Consider the following 18,776-nt stretch of genomic DNA (forward strand, 5'->3'; position numbering starts at 1 on the left):
AAAAATGTTAACGAATTATTTTCTTCAAGTAAAATGAAGTGGGTAAAACTTTAGCTCATGGTTTCCTGCCATTACTTGTAATATTAACAATACTGTTCAAGCTTTGTTGAATCAATGTGCCCACATTAGCAGGATGACCGTGCCTAATTCTCCTCCATGCACGTGATTGTAAATTCCGAATCGACTGTTCATTCAGATATTGTCATTAACAATAAAGCCCCCTGTAATAACGGGGCATGAGGTGATATCTTAAAATAAACTGTGTGCAACTGGACTTCATCACGGAAAATATGGAGACTGCCTGAAGTGAGAATGCAGAGCGCGTCTGTGTGAGGGGGAAAAAAGGCTTCGACAGCCCGACTGTGAAACGAAAGATGAAGGCAGTCAGTGTGTGGTGGCTGTGTGTTGATGTGCTGTTTGCTCATTGCAGAGGCTCTGCCCGATCGATGCTCATTGATTGTCCCTGACGAGCTGCTCCAGTTTCCAACCAATGTCAGCGTGTCTCCGGCTCGCCAGGATGGGGAGAAATGAAATTAAAGAAAATCTCTGCCGCTCTGGCAGTGTCGTTTCCACACACTTCACTTGGCAGCGTGCCAAATGCGAGGAGAAGCACATCGAAAAGACGGACTGGTAATCTGCATTCAGGATCAGAAGCGCTTCAGATGTTCTCCTGAACTCCGAGCCACGCTTTCCACACACTGGGAATGCTTCACTGGCCTTCCCTGCTGAACAGATTGATGGAATGAAATGTTCCCAAAGACGGTGTTTCTTAAAAACGGGAGGGGAAACTCATTTCTGGACAAACTTCTCCCGCTAGTTTTTTTTTTGTTTAGACATTTGAGCGATTCTGCAAAACGGAATGACATGTTTGGAGGCGCGGTTCGAATGAAGTAATATTGTTCTCACTGGCTGCGTTGGATTACGTTTCAGTTCAAAAGGTTGGGTCTTCGGTTCACGGAGATCCACTTCGGTTTTTGTGGCAAGCTCCAAAAATCTATGAAATGTATTTGCATGTACTTCCAGAGCGATCTGGGATGTAGAGGAAGGCTTGCAGGAATCGGAAGGTTGTAGTCCTCTCACTTTGTGTTATTGAGTGAGTTTTTGCAAGACCGTTACCTTGTTGCAGAGTTTTGCACGGGATTGTTGTTGCTGCTTTGAAGTGTGACTGTGACCTGGGTCTCTGGGTTTGTTTGATCCTCAGTGCTGCAGCTGTTAGACACTGGCTGCTTCAGCACATCCCTCCCTCTGTTGGATCTGCCTTTGGTAGGTGCGGGGGAAATAAAAAAAAGGGGCCTGTGTTTGCAAATATGCAGATGTTATCATTGCTGAAATCTTAGTGCGCTGTGGTGGATCAGAGGCCAAAAAAAATGCAATTTTTTTGGATGGCCGGTGGGGAAGGAAAGTAGTTGTTTTCTAGCGGATATTCGTTGTATCGTGGCGGTGGTCGCTGTAAACATACGGGTTTCAGCTCATTGTTGGAAATTAAGCAAAAAAAGAGAAAGTATTTGATGTGAAAATGTGCACTCTGCTAAGCTTGTAACTGGTTTAGTTTGACGAAGGTGTGTTTACAGATTTTTAAAAAACAATGTTTGCATCTGCTTCTTTTTCACTTGGTCTCTTTTTTTGTCTTTTATTTTCTACCCCCGTAGAGTTTATCGAGGGCAGTGTTTTCCAGCTCCACCTTCTGTTAAGCCAGGCTATCCTTTCAAATCTATATTAATCAAGAAGTTGCGGGTTTTGTCAACGGGGGGGGGGGGGGGGGAGTCTCCGTGCTCGTTTTATTTTCTTCGCCAGAATCACCATGTCTTTCTGAAACTAGTTGTTGGAATGCTGCTGTGGTTCAGTTCAACGGGATAAATAAATTAGCCGGTAGTTTGCTGAACATGAGCAGTGCGCGGGATCAAAGCAGAGCTTGCCTAGTGGTTATGCAAAATGTTATCGCTTCCTTTTTAATGGACAACCTTTATGTGGATCGAGTACTCCCGAGTGTTATAGCAGCGATCATGTGAAGTTAGATAGCATGAAACGCTTGAAGTAAATTTTGGAATAAGGAAAAGGGAATCAGAATGCAATGGATATTTATACCATACTGCTGAGCAATATTTTATATAACACCTCATTCTTGGAAACAGAAATGGGTAGAATTTCTGACCGGTCTTAGTGGCTTTTTTTTGGGTCCTTGAATCACGACTGTATGGAGCAGTTGTTAAGTGCGAACAATTGGCAACATGTTAAGATCTGCAAGATAATGAGGTGGATATCACGGTACATTGGAACACTTGGTCGGTGCGAACAGTTGGTAAAATGCAGGGTTTTACCAAGTAATTAGGTGCAAAAAAAACACTTATTTTTCCTGGTTTCATAAAGCAAAAAAAAAGTTAAATACAAAAGTCAAAATTGAGATCCTACATGATGATGTTAATACATATTTTGGTGAGTTACCTAGATTACCATAGGGCCAATTAGGACATTAAATATAACTGTTTTAAGTCGTGCCAGGTATCATACATGTGTTGAAAATTTACCATGAGTTATTACATAGTGCAACATTTAAAAAGGGAACATGTTATAAAGTACTGATTTATGACAGTCTTCAGTGCGTGAGAAAGTATTTATGCCTCATAGTCCACTGAGCAGACAAGAAAGGTATGACTGGAATGCTGGTCTGCTTAGTTGTTATCAGTTGGCCCAGTAGGAGTGTCATTGTTGTCCTCTGGGAAGGAGAAAAAAAGAGAGAAAAAGGAGAATCCTCCTTCTTTAACTGCCATATAGTTACGTACTTCGTAAAACATTCGATAATACCAAGAGGGAATAGAAGCACACTTGATGGTATCCTTTATCCAGTGATAGTTGGCTTATAAATATCTAGTGGTAGGTGAAGAGTATTTATGTAGCTGAGGTTTTGGAAGACACTTGGGGCCCATGTGCTCCTCAACATGAGCCATTGCCTTCAGAAAGGAAGAAAATTGGGAACAACTTGTAATGAATGTTGTTGTATCCTAATAAAAGATATTGCAGTTCAGATTTTTGCATCTGGAAGTGTTAATTTTGGCTCACATGAGTAATTCCTTCGCATGTAAAGGCAAAGAATACATGGCAAAAAAAACCAAAGCAACACCAGGGATATATTTTGCTCTGCAGAGGGGAATGAAGCCTGGCAATAGTGGATCAAATATTTCATATGTGCAATTCCCAATTTTCCCTTCCATCGATTTCAATCAAAAAGAGTTTGACCTCCACCATCAAAACTAAAAGATATTCCCATTGTCTTTAAGCAACTGTGTTACTGCCATGACAATTGATTATGCCCTGTTCATTTCAGTAACAGTAATAATAGTCTTTAGAACTCATCTCAAAACTATGCATCAATGTTTGGTCTTTAGTTATCTGGAGAACCTTATGCCTACTACAGAACAGCAGCATATGCTTGTTGAATAACTACATATAGTGTGATTAGTGGAACCTGCTTTTGAAATGTAAGGATTTAGTACAGAGCAATGTTCCAAGGAATGGCTAGCCAGAATGGGTGTTCATTCGATTTTTGGGTTGTAAGTTTAATTTTAAGATAAAAGGTTTTGTTTGGTCAGTTGGAAACAGGTAATGTAATCTTAAGCTTTTTTTATACTGGGAGATGAAAAGTCCATACATGTATTTAGTTCATATCAATTAAGATCACATTTATAGTGTCTAATTAATTATACTTGTAAATAAAATATATTGCTGCAATCTTTTAGTTTGCATTGATTTTACATACCATCTGTCCTTTATATGCACTTCAGTTTACTGTGACTGCACAGACACCTCTCCCAATAGCTGTGATTCAGCCTTCACTGACCTCCACCACTGATTAGTTCGGTCTGCAGCAGAAGGAACGTAAGGAGGACTCTTCTCTCTCATGGTTTTTCACAGGACTCAGGGCTAATGATTCTGGCAGTTCAGTGCTAATACTGGATGAGGCTTTTTTCCTATTTCTAGAGATTTATTATGGGCCTTACATGACAAGGATACTTAATTACCACTTAACATTAGTGGCTCCACTTTTGGCCCTTTCAAATGAGTATCTTTAAAGAAACAAGGAATATGTTTAGGCAGAGATATCAAGCAGATAATATTGCTGAAGACAAATAGCTGTATTGTGAAGCATTTTTGGAAAGTGTATGATCAAGTATCTGAATGAAAATAAAGAATGTCTCTAGTGAAAGAGGTACATGTCTAATGATTTAAGTAGTACACTTCCCTAATAGTCATCTTCCCTTGCTAGATGCAGTCGCCCCTCCTTGACTGTGGTAGCAGTTTCAGTATGAAACCCAATGCACCGTCAGAAGAAGCATTATAACAGCTTTTTTTTCTCCTTGCCTTTATTTGAACTGTTATTCATTTATTAAGTACTGAAGATCACTTTGAAATACAGACACAATTTGAAATTAATTTTGATTGTGTTTCTCAAATACCTAATGATTGTTGTAATTTGTTAGGAATATTATTAATTTGTTAAATTAAGTGTTTTGGTAAAAGTAGAATTTTTATTGGTAAAAAATATTTTAAAAGTGTTCACTCTTGATTCCCTTAAATGTCTGTAACTGTTACTTAGAAAATGTTTGAAGATAGAAGAGAAAACAGTTTTTCCAATCATTAAATCTAGGAATTATCAACAGTATGCCAATAATACAGTATTTTCTCATTTATTTATCACATGCATGTTGCCCTTTTCTTATTGACGACAATGACTTTGTTAACACTATTTTGTTAAAATTAGTATATTTTAACAGTGCAATCTATCTGTTCAGAAATGTATCAATATTCTAAGTGCCACAGATAAAGTTTCTCTTAAAACTGTCAACATTTTTGTTTATTCATAGAACTCGTAAGTGAGGAAGAAATTGAAAATCCTAGGCTGTTATTTTTAAGCTTAGAGTTATTTATATAATACTGACTTTGTGTTTACAACATAAACATAGTCACCTGCAGGTAATGATTTCCAGTCAAAAGTATATGTCAGATATTTTTTGGTAATTAGTACTTGTTAATTAATATGTAATTATAAATATTGTGAATTGAAAAGATACTATTACAGAAATAAACATGTTGAAATAGCAAAACATGACCTGAAGTATGATTATTGCAACATTAAAATACTTATACACTGGTAAAATAACTGTTTAAAATAAAGCATAGGTGCAGCTTGTAGGCAAGGAAACATTTTAGTTAAATATATGAATCATTTGTTCTTTTTACATGAGGAGATCAGTAAGTATGTAACTCGTATTTTTACACAATCCGGAGAGGGTGTACACCTGATAGTCCATTCAAACTTGTAGTGAAATGCTAAGGTGGTGTTTTTATTTGAGTTCCTTTTTGACTTCACCCTGCTTGCCTACCCTGGTCAGGTGAAAGAGTACCATCCAGTGTAGCTCCCTTGCTTCAGCAGACTTGTTTCCTCAGTGAGTCTTCACCCCCTACATTGTGTGTGCTTATGTAAAGAAGTGCCTTGGTTCTGAAGGAGCCAAGTTGCTGAGGATGTTTGTCTTCACTACAGCTTGGGGAGAGAAGTCTACCCCACCAGGCCCATGTGATCATATTAGTCAGGCCTGTTACCACATATGTTCCATTTTTGCCTGACAAAATTACAATCTTAAATGTAATCCCAGGTGGCTGCCAATGTATTAATGACATGTTAATAAATGAAAAACAGCAACCCAATTTTGAAGATCAGGAAAGCTGACCAGCCTAAAAGTTGTTGAAAACTTAACAGCAAAACTTTGCCCCAACTTTTACTTACTTACCAATTAAATTCCCTTACCTGTCCTTCTAAAAGCTGCAGACAGTTACATCCATTATTTCAGTTTCTCCCTCTACAAATACTGCCAGATTGTCTGACTATTTGAGCATTTTCTGTTCTTATTTCAAACTTCAAACATTGTGTCTTTTTGCTTTTGTCATAACTTTACACTTTGATTCAGTTCTAGATTTTCTGCATTAAACACGGAAATCAAATCTTGCCAGATAATTCCTTTAATCAATAGGATGTTGGGAAATTGTAAGACCAATTTACATCTGAGGAAAAAGGGCTACATTCGTTAAATCATTTTCTTCAATGAGTTGCCTTTGTCCTTCAGTCAAGACTTGGGAGACAGCTCAGAGATTTTTTCATAATTTTCTTTTCACTGGTCCAATCTGTATGAGTCATTGACTATTGCATTTTCACTTCTTGTCTCATGACATGACTTGTTTTATATGTATTTAATGTGTTGTCTGAAGTCAGAAAATAAAATTATGTGCATTGAGTACATGACAGGCACAAGACTGTTTGCAGAATATGCTTAGTTTTGCTTTGTTTGTTTGTCCTGACTGAAGTAATTAAACATTACAGAAAAAAAAACCTATTCCCGATGTTGGTAGATACCTAATTAGCTGTCCAGGTTATGTATGCTATCCGTTTATCCATTGTTAATACTGTTAGCACAGTAGACAATTTATTCCTCTTTTCCTCTTTTAAAGACATTAATTTCTGCTATGAGTGATTCTGTAGATCTGTGCAGAGTTTTCATTTGTAAACCTAGGTTATAGTTGTTGCAGGGAATGTTCCATCATGGGATATCTACAGAAGACCTGAATCCAACTTCAATCAATGCCCACATTCACATGCTTAACTAGAGAAAAATGATAGCAAGATTTCTGCTCTTGATTGCTGACTTTAATCTCCTTAACTGAATTGTGATTCCTCCTGTAACCAATCAGATACAGATTCGCTAGTTCAACCAATGCTGTTTTTTAAGACAATTTACTCCTTTAACCGACTGAGACTATGGAGTGGTTTGTATGTAGAGCTTGTGAAGAAAATCATTCCTTTTACTCAACCATGCCAACTTCACAGTAAGACTCACAAAATAGTTTATTTTAAGGAGGAAAATATGTCCTTAAAGTGTTTGGGCGGAGCTAATAACATCTTTGGTATTCAGGTTGGTGCTTGTTCTTCTTCAGTAGAGAACTGTTAAAGAGAAAATTGAGTATTGGCTGTGTTAACAAAAAGGAAAAATCCACCATGATTTGAACTGGCAAATCCCAGAACACAGCAGAGAAATACGTATGCAAGTGAATAGAAAATAAATATTGTTCTGGTCCAACTTAATCGGCAAGTGGAACAATTATTATCAAGGCTCAAAACTTTCTCACCTAATGCTCAATTAATCAGAAAATTAGAATGTTGCTTTATGCATATAAGAAGAATAAAACAAATGGAGGCAGGATTTTCCTTTCAGCATGATCATACTGTTTCCTGACCTGGACCTGATCCAGTCTCTGGGTGGAGATAGCGAAAACCTCTGATTTTCACAGAGAGTGGGAATAGTGGCCTGTGAGTGACTACAGGAAGTGTGAGTGAGTTTGAAAGAGTGCTATCCTTATTTAAACCCACTGCAGCAGCTATCCTTGTGGCTGCCATTTCAATCCATTATTTGATGGGTTAAAATGGGGCGGCACTGATGGATACCTGGAGCCCACGTTAGAACTAGTCCTCACTTTGTGGATATAGATTGCATCCGTGGTCATCCACAAGATTCTCTAGAGTTTGGAACAGTTTTCATGGATCACGCAGTGGTTAATGTAACCCCACTGTTTAAAAGGAGGAGGTAGAGGGAAAACAAAGTTTTTGGACTAGTTAATCTGATATCAGTAGTGGGGACAATATTAGACTTCATTATAAAAGATTTGATAGCAGACTTCTTGGAATACGGTGACAGGATTGGACAGGCTCAGCATGGACTTATGAAAGGGAAATCATGTTTGACAAATGTGCTGGAATTTTTCAAGGATGTAACTAATGGACTTGATAAGGAGAAACCAGAGGATATGACTTCTCAGAGCTTTTAGAAGGCTTTTGATAAGAACCCACATTAGACATTAGCATGTAAAATTAAAGCACATGGGACTGGGGGTTGTGTACTGAATGGATAGAGAACTAATGGCAAAGAGGAAACAGAGTGGAAATAAACAGGTATTATTCCGAGTGGCAGGCAGTGACTAGTGAGGTACTGCAGGAATTAGTGATTAGATCCCAATAACTCACAATATACAGTAATGATTTAGATGAAAGAACTAAATGTAACAACCCTTAACTTTGTAAATGACACAATACAAGGTGGGAGGGTGAACTGTTAGGAGGATGCAGAGATGCTTCAGTGTGATTTGGAAAAAATGACTAAATGGGTAAATGCATGACAGATGAAGTCTATTGCAGATAAATATGAGATTATCCACTTCAATAGCAAATACAGGAAGGCAGATAATTATCAGAATGGCAATAGATTGGGAAAGTGGGAGGTGCCATGTAACCTGGGTGTCTTTGTACACCAGTTGCTGAAAGTAACGTTGCAGATGTGGCAGGCAGTGAAGAAGGTAGTTGATATGTTGGCTTTCATAGCAAGAGAATTCAGCTACAGGAGCTGGCATGTCTTGCACAGGGTCTTCGTGAAACTACACCTGGAACACTGTGCAGTTTTGGCCTGTTTCTCTGAGGAAAAAATGTTCTAACTGTGGAGGGAGTGCAATAGACCAGTTCCTGGGATAGCAGGACTGACATAGGAAGAGAGACTGAATCAGTTAGGCCTGTATTTATAGGAAGTTGTGATCTCATAGCTACGTCTAAAATTCTAACAGAACTAGACAGGGTAAGCACAGGACGTGTGGTCCTGATGACCAGGGAGTCCAGAACCAGGGGTCATAGTTTAACGATACTTTTGTAAGCTAATTAGGACTGAGAGAATGAAATATTTCTTCACCCAGAGAGTGGTGAACTTGTAGAATTCTCTGCCACAGAAGGTGGTTGAGGCCAAAATATTATGTTTTCCAGAAGGGGTTAGGGATACAGGTCATTCTGCTATAATGTGACAGTTATGTTCCTCTGCAATCTCCTGCTATATAAAATCATGCTATGCGAAACCACGCCTGAAATCACGCTGTGGAAGATTGCTGTGGAACACCCAGTATATCCGTTCAGAAAGTTTGCATTATACAAACAACGTCCACAGTTTATGTATCACGTTATAGCTAATTTGTGCTGATGAAACACATGTTATAGAGGAACTATTGATAGTTCTTTGGGCTAAAAAGATCCAAGATTATTGAGGAGAAAACAAGGAAAGGGTACCAAGTTGGATGACCAGCCAATACCATACCGAATGGCTGAGCAGGCACGAAGGACTGCTCCTATTTTCTATGTTTTCAGACCTATGTGATCTCTTCTGTGAAGGAGCAGCAGGTGGTAGGAGGAGATTAGCCCTCTTAGACCCAGCAGGCCGGATGGAGGCAGCTGTCGCAGTTAGCAGCCCATGTGTGGTGCACAGGAACTGAATCAGTTGCAGGAAGAGGTTCAATATCTTTATTCGTTCTGGCACTGAACATTCAGGACAAACTTTGCAGACACCCTCCTGTAGACAGTCAGGAGCCTGAGATCTAATGCAGCTCCTGAACATGGGAGGTATGTGCAAGAGCCCTTACCATATAAACAAAGCTCAGAACCATCATGCTGCTGAGATCCTACCAGCATTGATATTTACAAGTTCTCATCTGTATGAGCTGTTGGCATTGGCCAGAGAGGCCAGCAATGCCTTATCTTTTTCTCTTTTGTTCTTATAGGAGAAAATTGGCACATAATATCCATGAGTGGGCCCAGGTGGGCAGAAATATTCCCTGGCTGCCAACTGGAAAAGGGAACAATGGAGATGCTAGGGCTGCTGGCGAAGAACAAGTTGGGGAAGGTGAGAAGGGGTTTCCTCATTACAGATTCCAATGCATTCATTAAGTGGTGCATTGTATCATTTGTCCACCTGACAGTATGTATTGGGAAATATGCACTTTGCAGAGCTTCTGTTCTTGAAGGCTAGCTCTCATGGTTTCTTGTGTCTCCCGTAGGTTCTGACCTGAGGTGCCACAGCAGACTCCTTCACCAAGTCTGGGACAGCCAATGCCAGAGTAGAGCTCAGTCTTAGCACTAACGCATCTCAAAAGTGCACCCTCCACCTGTGCAGATTCTGGCTCTTTGGAAGTCCTTATATGTGATTACATAACATGGCGCTGGGTGATGAGTAAGCACTTCATGAATGAGCAGGAAAAGGTAAAAGTGGCAGCAATGGGCAGTGCCCCCTTTGGAGGATTGAGGACAAACAAAGCTCTGGTCATCTGAATGCAGATGCATGACACAGGGAGTTGGAAAGGATGCTACAGTTAGATTAGCTGTAAGAGAGGTACTCCTACAGGTTAGACATCCCAGTGGCAGTGAGCAGATATGGACTCAGTGTTGAGGAATCCATCCAGCTTATGTGTGCCATTGTGGCCAATGGGATTTGATTGTATTAACTCTTCATGGAAAGAGTGACCAATTTCAAGGGGAAACCATGTGTGGCAGCATTTGCAGTGCATGCAGGAACTGTGCATTGATGTTCGTATGCCATGCTGAGGCTCTGATTGGTCTGTGGTTCTACTGGTGGAGAGATACTTGGAGGAAATGCCACTTGTACCTCAGCTGGTGCTCTTCTGTGATAGTCTGGAGTGCTAGCCAAGAGCTGAGGCTGTCACTGAGGAGGATGAGAGCGCTATCCTCATGGGGCACAATCATCAATGGCCCCCTTGGGTCCTCTGATTGATGGAGTATCCACTTCTCTCTGCAGTCATGTCAGTGCAGCACACAGTAGAAGTGCATTCATTCAAATCCTCCTTCCACACTGTGAGGTCCACATTGGGAATGACTGCCACATGTGTTTCAGCCAATTGAAAAAAACAGTGAGCCAGATGATCCCATCAGATCTAGTGCAAAACTGGGAACACTGCAGAGAAGGTGCTGAAAGCAAAGACCAGTATATATTGCAGAGCATCAAGTGGGTTATTGTGCAGTGTTTGCCTTTTTGAACAATGTGTAAATGTTGACACATGAACCAGATGTGTGTGAGCCTTTTATTAATGATGTTACATTGAAGGAGGGATAAGGGTCTGTGAATAGTGACATTGAAACTTCTGGACAGATGTGTTTTAATCATTGTTGGTAGGAATTAAAGTTTCTTGCACATATGTTCTCATAGGCATCTTAAAGTGAGTTCCATCCAATGTTTGAGTTGGAGGGGTCTCGGCTGAAATGTGCCTGGATCAGATGATCCTGAATGCCAATGTTGTCCTGATATCACTCTCAAACCTTGTTTACTTTCCTGTGAGTCAGGGAATTTCTTCCTTCTCCTCATCCTTCCATCAATGAGCTGTGTCCTTTGAATGTTTCAGTGTCTTCAATCTGGAGAGCTATGTTTGAGGAGCTCAGCAAATCACCACTATACATGAGGGCTTTACAGGAGCGTACTGTCAGGTACCATCTGACCAGTCCAGGTACTGAGACCATAGCTTTAGAATCCATATGGCCTACTGGTTAATGCTTTTGAGATGATGACTTTTGATATCTCTGTTTTGAGTTCTCAAAGAGGGGTGAGTAATCATCTCTTTAACAGATATCTCCTAAATCTATCAGTTGTGTTTTTGGGGTTGAATAAAGAACTAGAGCACCTTGGGCTGCCATTGAGTGAAGTGATCATGGCTGCAGTCAGAAAGGTGAGCACTCAGATACAGGAAGCTCTTGTTGTGGTCACAGACCGCTTCAACATTGAGAGAGTAGAAGACCTTCCATTAATGAATCTCATTGGACATTCAGATAGTGTCTTAATGGTTACTTTGGTGCAATTGATACAGTTCTGCATCTGGGGGAATTCAGCAATGGAAACAGAACGCATTGACCGATTTGGTTTTGAGGTCCAGTTGTCTGGAATTGTATGTACTGCTCAGATTTCTCAAGACAAACGGGCATTTATGAGATCTGCAGCTGATCCTCGGAAGGAGCCAGACCAGATGAGGTTACTGGCCACAGTGACTGATGGCAGCTTCCAATGCAAAGCAAACAGTGCTGTTAGGTGTGAGGTTTTCCACAATAAGGGAACACATTTCTGTGACTATCTGCCTGGAGTGTTGAAGTGTCCTGCAGTGCTGTGTTTTTGTTTTGGTTTTCTGCATGTATCTCTGTCTTCAACATCCTATCTGATGCTGAGGAATGGTCCCCTTTGCCATCCTATCCCCTGTCATTCTTATCTACTTGCATGATGCCCAGGAGGATGTTGCTTTTTATCAAAGTCAGAGTGGCACATCTATTTGGCAGCTGCTGTTATCATTTTGTCTGGGTGACCTCTCAGTTATGTTTGAAAGCCTTGTCCCCTCCTCTTATGCCACCGTGGTTCCAGCACAGCAGCAATCTCATGCACTGCCCAAGTTCTTTCTGATGACTCTTCCTGCACTGTGCCAATACTAAATCTGCCTTTCTACCATTCCAGCTTTCACCTGATTCTCAGAGCTTGCTATAACTGACTCCCCACTGTCTGTCTGGCTTCATTTACGTAGTCTGCCCGAGCAGACAGCTGTTATCAACATCTGAAAACTGTCCTGAATGAGCTTTCAGATGAGCATAACTGCAATTATTGCCAGATTAGGAATGTTCTGGGGACCACCCTCCCACTGCATGGGTGAAACATGCTGGTGAAGGAAAACCAGCACATCATTTGATGGCAGTAGTTTCAATCACTATTCAGTTACTTTCCTATCAATGTGGGTTCTAAAACCTTTCTTTTTAGTGACATTATCTTGGCTATTTAGTGCTTTTTATTTGAACAGAATAGAACATTCAAGCATTACTGATGTGCAGAGAAATAAATTTTGAAATTGTGCAATCATCAAGAAGCAAATTTTAAAAGTGCAGTGACTTCTTATGTAACTGCTAAATGTTTGAATTTGTTTATACAAGCTTTACACCCTAACTGTAGAGCCACAGCCTCATATTTTAATATATTCATTACATTAACCAAACGGTAGTTTAACCATCAAATAAAAAGTTCCAGTCATCAGAAAACTCTCTATCAAGGCAGTAAATGAATCTTAAAAAGACGTTTTTCATCTGAAGAGAGAATACATTGTTTTTATTCAAATCATGGACAGGTTGTTTGAATATGTTAGCATATTACAAATTTGTCAATCTTCAGATGAATTTTCAGGAGAAAGAATAATAATTTTAATGAAGACTTCCCATGGGAAAGATTGAAAGTTTAAAAAAATAATGCAGCTGCCAGCGTTTTAGAAGCTGTCCTACTCCATGGAAGTTACCAGTGACACTTGGGATTATTTTGAGTAACCATTTGTTTGTTACTTACTCTATGCTTAAACAAAATAAAACTCATCTCAAGCAAAATGAATGATTATTCTCATTCAGTTACTAAACATATGATGTGAATGTTTGTTAGGCCTTTTAAATAGACACTGGTTGACTGATATTATGCTGTAGATTTCAATACAGTAATGCAGAATTGTCAACCTTGCTAAAAAGCTACCCTAGTTTTTTTCAAAACCCTGTTCCACTGGAGAAAAATTCAAAATTCTAACATATCACATGAAAATTGAAATATGACATCTTGTCCAAATTTATTAACTTTCATGTAGTTCCTGTACTGATCAGGATTCCATGTTGACTGATTTCATTGGATGTGTGTGTGTGTCACTGGCAAGACCAGCATTTATTGCCCACCCCTAATTATCCTTGAACTGAGTGGCTTGGTAAGCCATTTTGGAGGACATTTAACAGTCAGCACCATTACTGTGGATCTGGAGTCACATATAGGTCAGACCAGGTAAGGATAGCAAATTGCATATCATAAAGGACAGTAATGAACCAGATAAGTCTTTACAACAATAGGCAGTGGTTTCATGGTTGCTATTAATGAGATTGGCTTTCAATTCCAGCTATTATTGTAACGGAGATCAAAGTAGTTGCATCCTTGTTTAATTTTTCTCCATGCTTTGTCAATAAGAATATGGTTTTTGCAATGTCTTTAGCAGAAGCAACCACACAAGGTACTTCACAGAAACATAATCATAAAAAGAAATGCAAGTTGAAGTGTAGAGGGAAGGAAATATTAGAAGTGACTGAAAAATGAGTTAAAGAAATGGGTTTTTGAAAAGTCCTGAAAGTGAAATGAGTATAGGAGAGAATTTAGAAATTAATCTGAAAGCTGAATCCAGAAATAAATTAAGATTTGGCAGTGTGAAGCGTGCTGAAGAATACGGGATTACAGCAAGCACTTTTTCAGAATTTTCTTTAATCAATTATCTTTTCCTCCCTTAAGCAAAAGGAATGATTCTTCTCATTCAGTTACTAAAAAGATAAAGTGTGAATGTGTGATAATAAACACTGATCTACTAATGTATTGTAATTCTGTATGTTGTGGACACAGTAATGCAGAATTGTCATCCCTGCTGAAAAACTAGTCAATTCATGTGGTACTAAAGCTAAATAAGTGAATGTCGTCATAGTCCCAGAGGCTGCTTTTTCATGAGAAAAAAAATGATTGGCAGTGACTTTAACCTGAAGGTCACCATGCCCCAAGCAAGAGGTGAGGTTGAGAAGGTGGGACCCTCATGGTGACCTCAGCTCTTACAGGAATTGAACCATGTTGTTGGTATCTCTCTGCATTCCAAACTAACCAAGTAATCCCAAAGCTAAAATTAGTTTTGTGAGACAATAGTTTGTCCATCAAGAGAAAGTAGTCTCTAGTTACTTTGAAAAATAGCAGTTCACAACAAGAAAGAGGTAGAAATTGAATTAAGGAGAGCTGCAAATTGGTTACCAAATTCAGGTATTCATTATACATTATGACCATTTTGCTTTCCATTAAAGCCAACTCGGACTGTGTAATGGACAAGGAATGCATTACCAGCTGTGGTGTTCCACTGGCCAAAGTTGGATTTCACTGCCATCTGTTTTCTTTTTCTATGCTAAGGTCTGGGGATGTCCTAATCAAAAAAAAATTAATGATTTATTTTTGTTTGGAACTGGTTTCCTTCCATTTCTCCTGTTGTCACTGGCTCATACAAAGCTATAGCCAGAAATAGATGACCTGTCCAAGGCCAGCATCAATGCATTTGTGAACATGTTGCTGGTTAAACAAAAAGTACTTCCAAAATGCAGTTTTCATTTGCCTCCATTGCACGTGTTGTGGGGAGAAACTAGACTGTGCCCTGTAACTCAAATAGCAACATGGCTGAAATTGAGAATTCATGACTGAAGAATTGAATGTATTTCCCCCTGGGAGAAAGTGAGGATTGCAGATGCTGGAGACCAGAGCTGAAAATGTGTTGCTGGAAAAGCGCAGCAGGTCAGGCAGCATCCAAGGAGCAGGAGAGTCGACGTTCCGGGAATGATCCCTTCTTCAGGAATGTATTTCCCCCTGACTCTCTAAGCCCCTCAGATTAGATATTGGTGATCTCAGATTAGATGTACTTATGAAATCTGCACTCAAGTAAAACAAGTAGCTATTGACAAGAGTTCACGAGTGTCTCCAGCATGAAATACTGAACTGTCGAGTGAGTGCTACAGTAGCTGCTTTGAGGTAACAAATGGAGATAGTAGTTGAATATCTTCACAGAAACTTTTCTTAAATTTTTGATTTTGAAATTTAGTTTGTAGCACAGTTATTTGTAATTTAATTTTTTAAACTAATTTCATACAGCATTTGTTGCAAAGTTATGAAAATTTAAATGAATAAATGTGTCAGGAGTTCTGAAATATATGAATTTATCGGATGTTAAAAATGGTCGTGAAATTCTGCAATCTCTTTGCATATCATTTGAAAATTATGAAACATTTGGAAAATTATTTTTGTAATGTCTTGTTTTATCTAACAAGTAAGATGACACATTAGTAAAGTTTTTTTTAAGATTTGCTGTAAAGGTAAGGCCAAGGATAACTATTTTTTATTTCCTTTATTTAAAGAGCCTCCTCGTCCTTTGGTTAACTGCAGAAGGTTCACAGAGGTTCTCGAATCAGCTGTTCAGTTAGTGAAGATTTGCAACATTTTTCAAGGTGAATTTGGTAACCGAGAGCTGCTTCACATAGATACTTCATAATTTTGGTTTTCAAAATACTTCCAAATCTTTAATGATGTCTAATGCCGGCAAACTTACTGAGCAACAGATCTCTCAGACCATAGATCCTTTGGAAAAAGACAACTCTAAGGATGATGAACTTACTGCTGAATTGGAAAAAAGGAGCAGAAGTGGTATAATAAATGAGCCATTAAGCAAAGTTCTAAAGAAACCTCGCACATCAACTCGCTTTTCTACATTTGGCAGTACTAGCTCAATGATTGGGCAGTTGCAGAATGGAAGTATCTTAGTACATGGAAAAGAATCAACAGTTGTTCCAAACAGTACTACCTCAAAGCACAAAAGAGTCTCTCACTTGCTAGACAAATCTGACAGGTCACTGGAAAGCTCATCAGAAATACAGAATGAAGTGCACATTGCTTCTTCAGACCTTCAAAAGCAGGTAGAACCTGAGCACATTTTCCTCTCTAGTGAGCGAGAAGCTGGGATTTCTGACATGGAGGTGGTATCTGCTGCCGAAGCAATCAGCAGTCCTGTTGATCTACCCTTCATGGGTGGAATTCCCTTGAATCCTGGTGTTTTTATTATGACTCCTGCTGGGATATTCATGGCAGACAGTGCACTTCAAATGGCCGGTCTGGTAGAATATCCATTGCAGAATGACCTTGCTTCAGCCATTCATTCTGGGAAAAAGAAGAGAAAGAGATGTGGCATGTGTGAGCCCTGCAGAAGAAGATTAAATTGTGAGGAATGCAGTAGCTGTAGAAATCGCAAAACCGGCCACCAAATTTGCAAACTGCGAAAATGTGAGGAACTTAAAAAAAAGCCAACAGCGGCGTTGGAGGTAAGGGTAACTCAAAAATGATTTTTGATTAAGTTATTTTCTTTTCCCCCATGTTTAAAAAAAAACTGGGTGAAACCATTCAAACTGCATTCAGTTATAAGGAGAAATAATTTTATTAAAATGAAGTGCTGCATTAAATGGTGGTGCTTGAATGATTCACATAGTCATCAATGCATTGATGATATCTCTGTTAATTATATAATAATATTTATTCTATAGAATTTCCCTTTCGGGAGCACAAATTCTGCTTCAGCAAAAATTTCAATGTTTCTGCGTTTGCGCAAATGACAATATGTTCTGTTTCTAGAATTGATTCTCAATTGTTGTAAAACCACCCTTTTTAAAAAAAAAATCTGCAGTCTGGACCTTAATTAGCAATTATTGATCCACAGTCACACAAGATATTATTAAAAATAACCCCTGAATGTTGTAAATATTTGATCTTTTATAGATTTGGGTTTTAGTGCGACACCACTTGTTGGTTTGTTATAGCGTTATACAGCATGGAAATAGATCCTTCAGTGCAAGTTGTCCATGCCAACCAAATATCCTAATATGATTAGTCCCATTTGCTAGCATTTAGGCCATGTCCCTCTAAACCCTTCCTATTCATATACCCATCCAGATACCTTTTACTTGTTGTAATGATATCAACCTCCATCATTTCCTCTGCAGTTTGCTTCATACACGTACCACCCTCTTCATGAAAAAGTTGCCTCACCCAGGTCCCTTTAAAATCTTTCCACTCTCATCTTTTAAACCTGTACCCTCTAGATTTGGACTCTCCTCCTCTTAGGGGAAAACGACCTTGGCTTGACCCAATCGATGCCCCTCATGATTTAAAACTTCTATAAGGTCATCCCGCATCCTCCAATGTTCCAGGAAAATGGCCCCAACCTATTCAGCCTCTTCCAATATTCTCTCATCCTGGCAACATACTTGTAGATCTTTTTCTGAACCCTTTCAAATTTCACAACATCTTTGCTCTGCAGTGGGGGGAGACCAAAATTGAATGTCGTCTTGTAAAGGTAGCCTCACCAATGTCCTGTACAGCCACAACATGACATCCCAACTCCTATTCTCAATACGCTGACTGATGAAGGCAAGTGTGCCAAAAGCCGCCTTCACCATCTTGTCTACCTGTGATTCCACTTTCAAGGAACTATGCACCGGTACCTGCACCCCTAGGTCTCTGTTTGGCATCGCTCCCCAGGACCTTACCATTAACTGTATAAGTCCTGCCCTGGTTTGCCTTGTTGCTACTACATTATAAAACAAAAAGATAATTAATAATTTTCTTTTCAATGAACATACCATGTTTTAATTTTTTTTTGTATTTACAAGTGTGTAACTAAAGATTAATTTGATATGTGTAATTCTGTTACTAACAGTGGAAAAGAGTCGTTCCAAGAACAGAAGAGACATGTAATATGTTGGGGAAATGTATTTACGATTACAAAAAAAAATGGTATGGACGGGAGTAATTTTAAAAATGTTAGCTGGCTTATTAATCTCTGTCTTCAAGGTTTACAATGACTCACATTGCATAGGTTTCTGTACCTTTGCATTTTTGTCATTCAAGTTTATGTTTGACTTTTCCATTGGAAACTTAGGTGTTTGGTCGGTATCTTCTAATGGCATACTTTCATTTGGATTCTGATCATAAGTAAAGAATTATAACTTTTTGACAACAGAATATAACAACTGATGCCTAACATCTATGCTGATACCTCCAACAGGATTGTAGTCAGTGGAACTGAAAGTTGGGATAGGTGTGGAAATGGCACAGTTTTCACTACTGCTCAGAGTCATCTGATCTAATAACAAGCTTTTACAAAAGGAATTGTGCCTTCCTTACCTGGTTGCCCTATATGTGACTCCAGATCCACAGCACTGTAGCAGACTCTGACCTGTATTCTGGTATGACATCAGAAGCCACACAGTTATGCAAATGGCTAATGATAAAACATAACAAAAG

The 18,776-nt window shown here is 39.1% G+C and overlaps 1 protein-coding gene across 9 annotated transcripts in view; it reads left to right on the top strand.

Annotated features, from left to right (window-relative positions):
• Positions 1-352: 352 nt before the first annotated feature.
• LOC132823390 (CXXC-type zinc finger protein 5-like) overlaps positions 353-18,776 on the top strand; it is a 36,113-nt gene continuing 17,689 nt past the window's right edge. Inside the window, exons 1-5 of one of the 9 annotated variants that reach the window (XM_060837160.1) lie at positions 963-1,093; positions 9,634-9,755; positions 9,910-10,111; positions 11,266-11,367; positions 15,842-16,798. In XM_060837160.1, coding sequence (XP_060693143.1) covers positions 16,007-16,798 — 792 coding nt within the window. In that variant the 5' untranslated portion in view covers positions 963-1,093; positions 9,634-9,755; positions 9,910-10,111; positions 11,266-11,367; positions 15,842-16,006. The other 8 variants (XM_060837163.1, XM_060837159.1, XM_060837162.1 and 5 more) reach the window with 8 other exon arrangements.

Source organism: Hemiscyllium ocellatum, chromosome 16, assembly GCF_020745735.1.
Source record: "Hemiscyllium ocellatum isolate sHemOce1 chromosome 16, sHemOce1.pat.X.cur, whole genome shotgun sequence".
NCBI classification, from domain to species: domain Eukaryota; kingdom Metazoa; phylum Chordata; class Chondrichthyes; order Orectolobiformes; family Hemiscylliidae; genus Hemiscyllium; species Hemiscyllium ocellatum.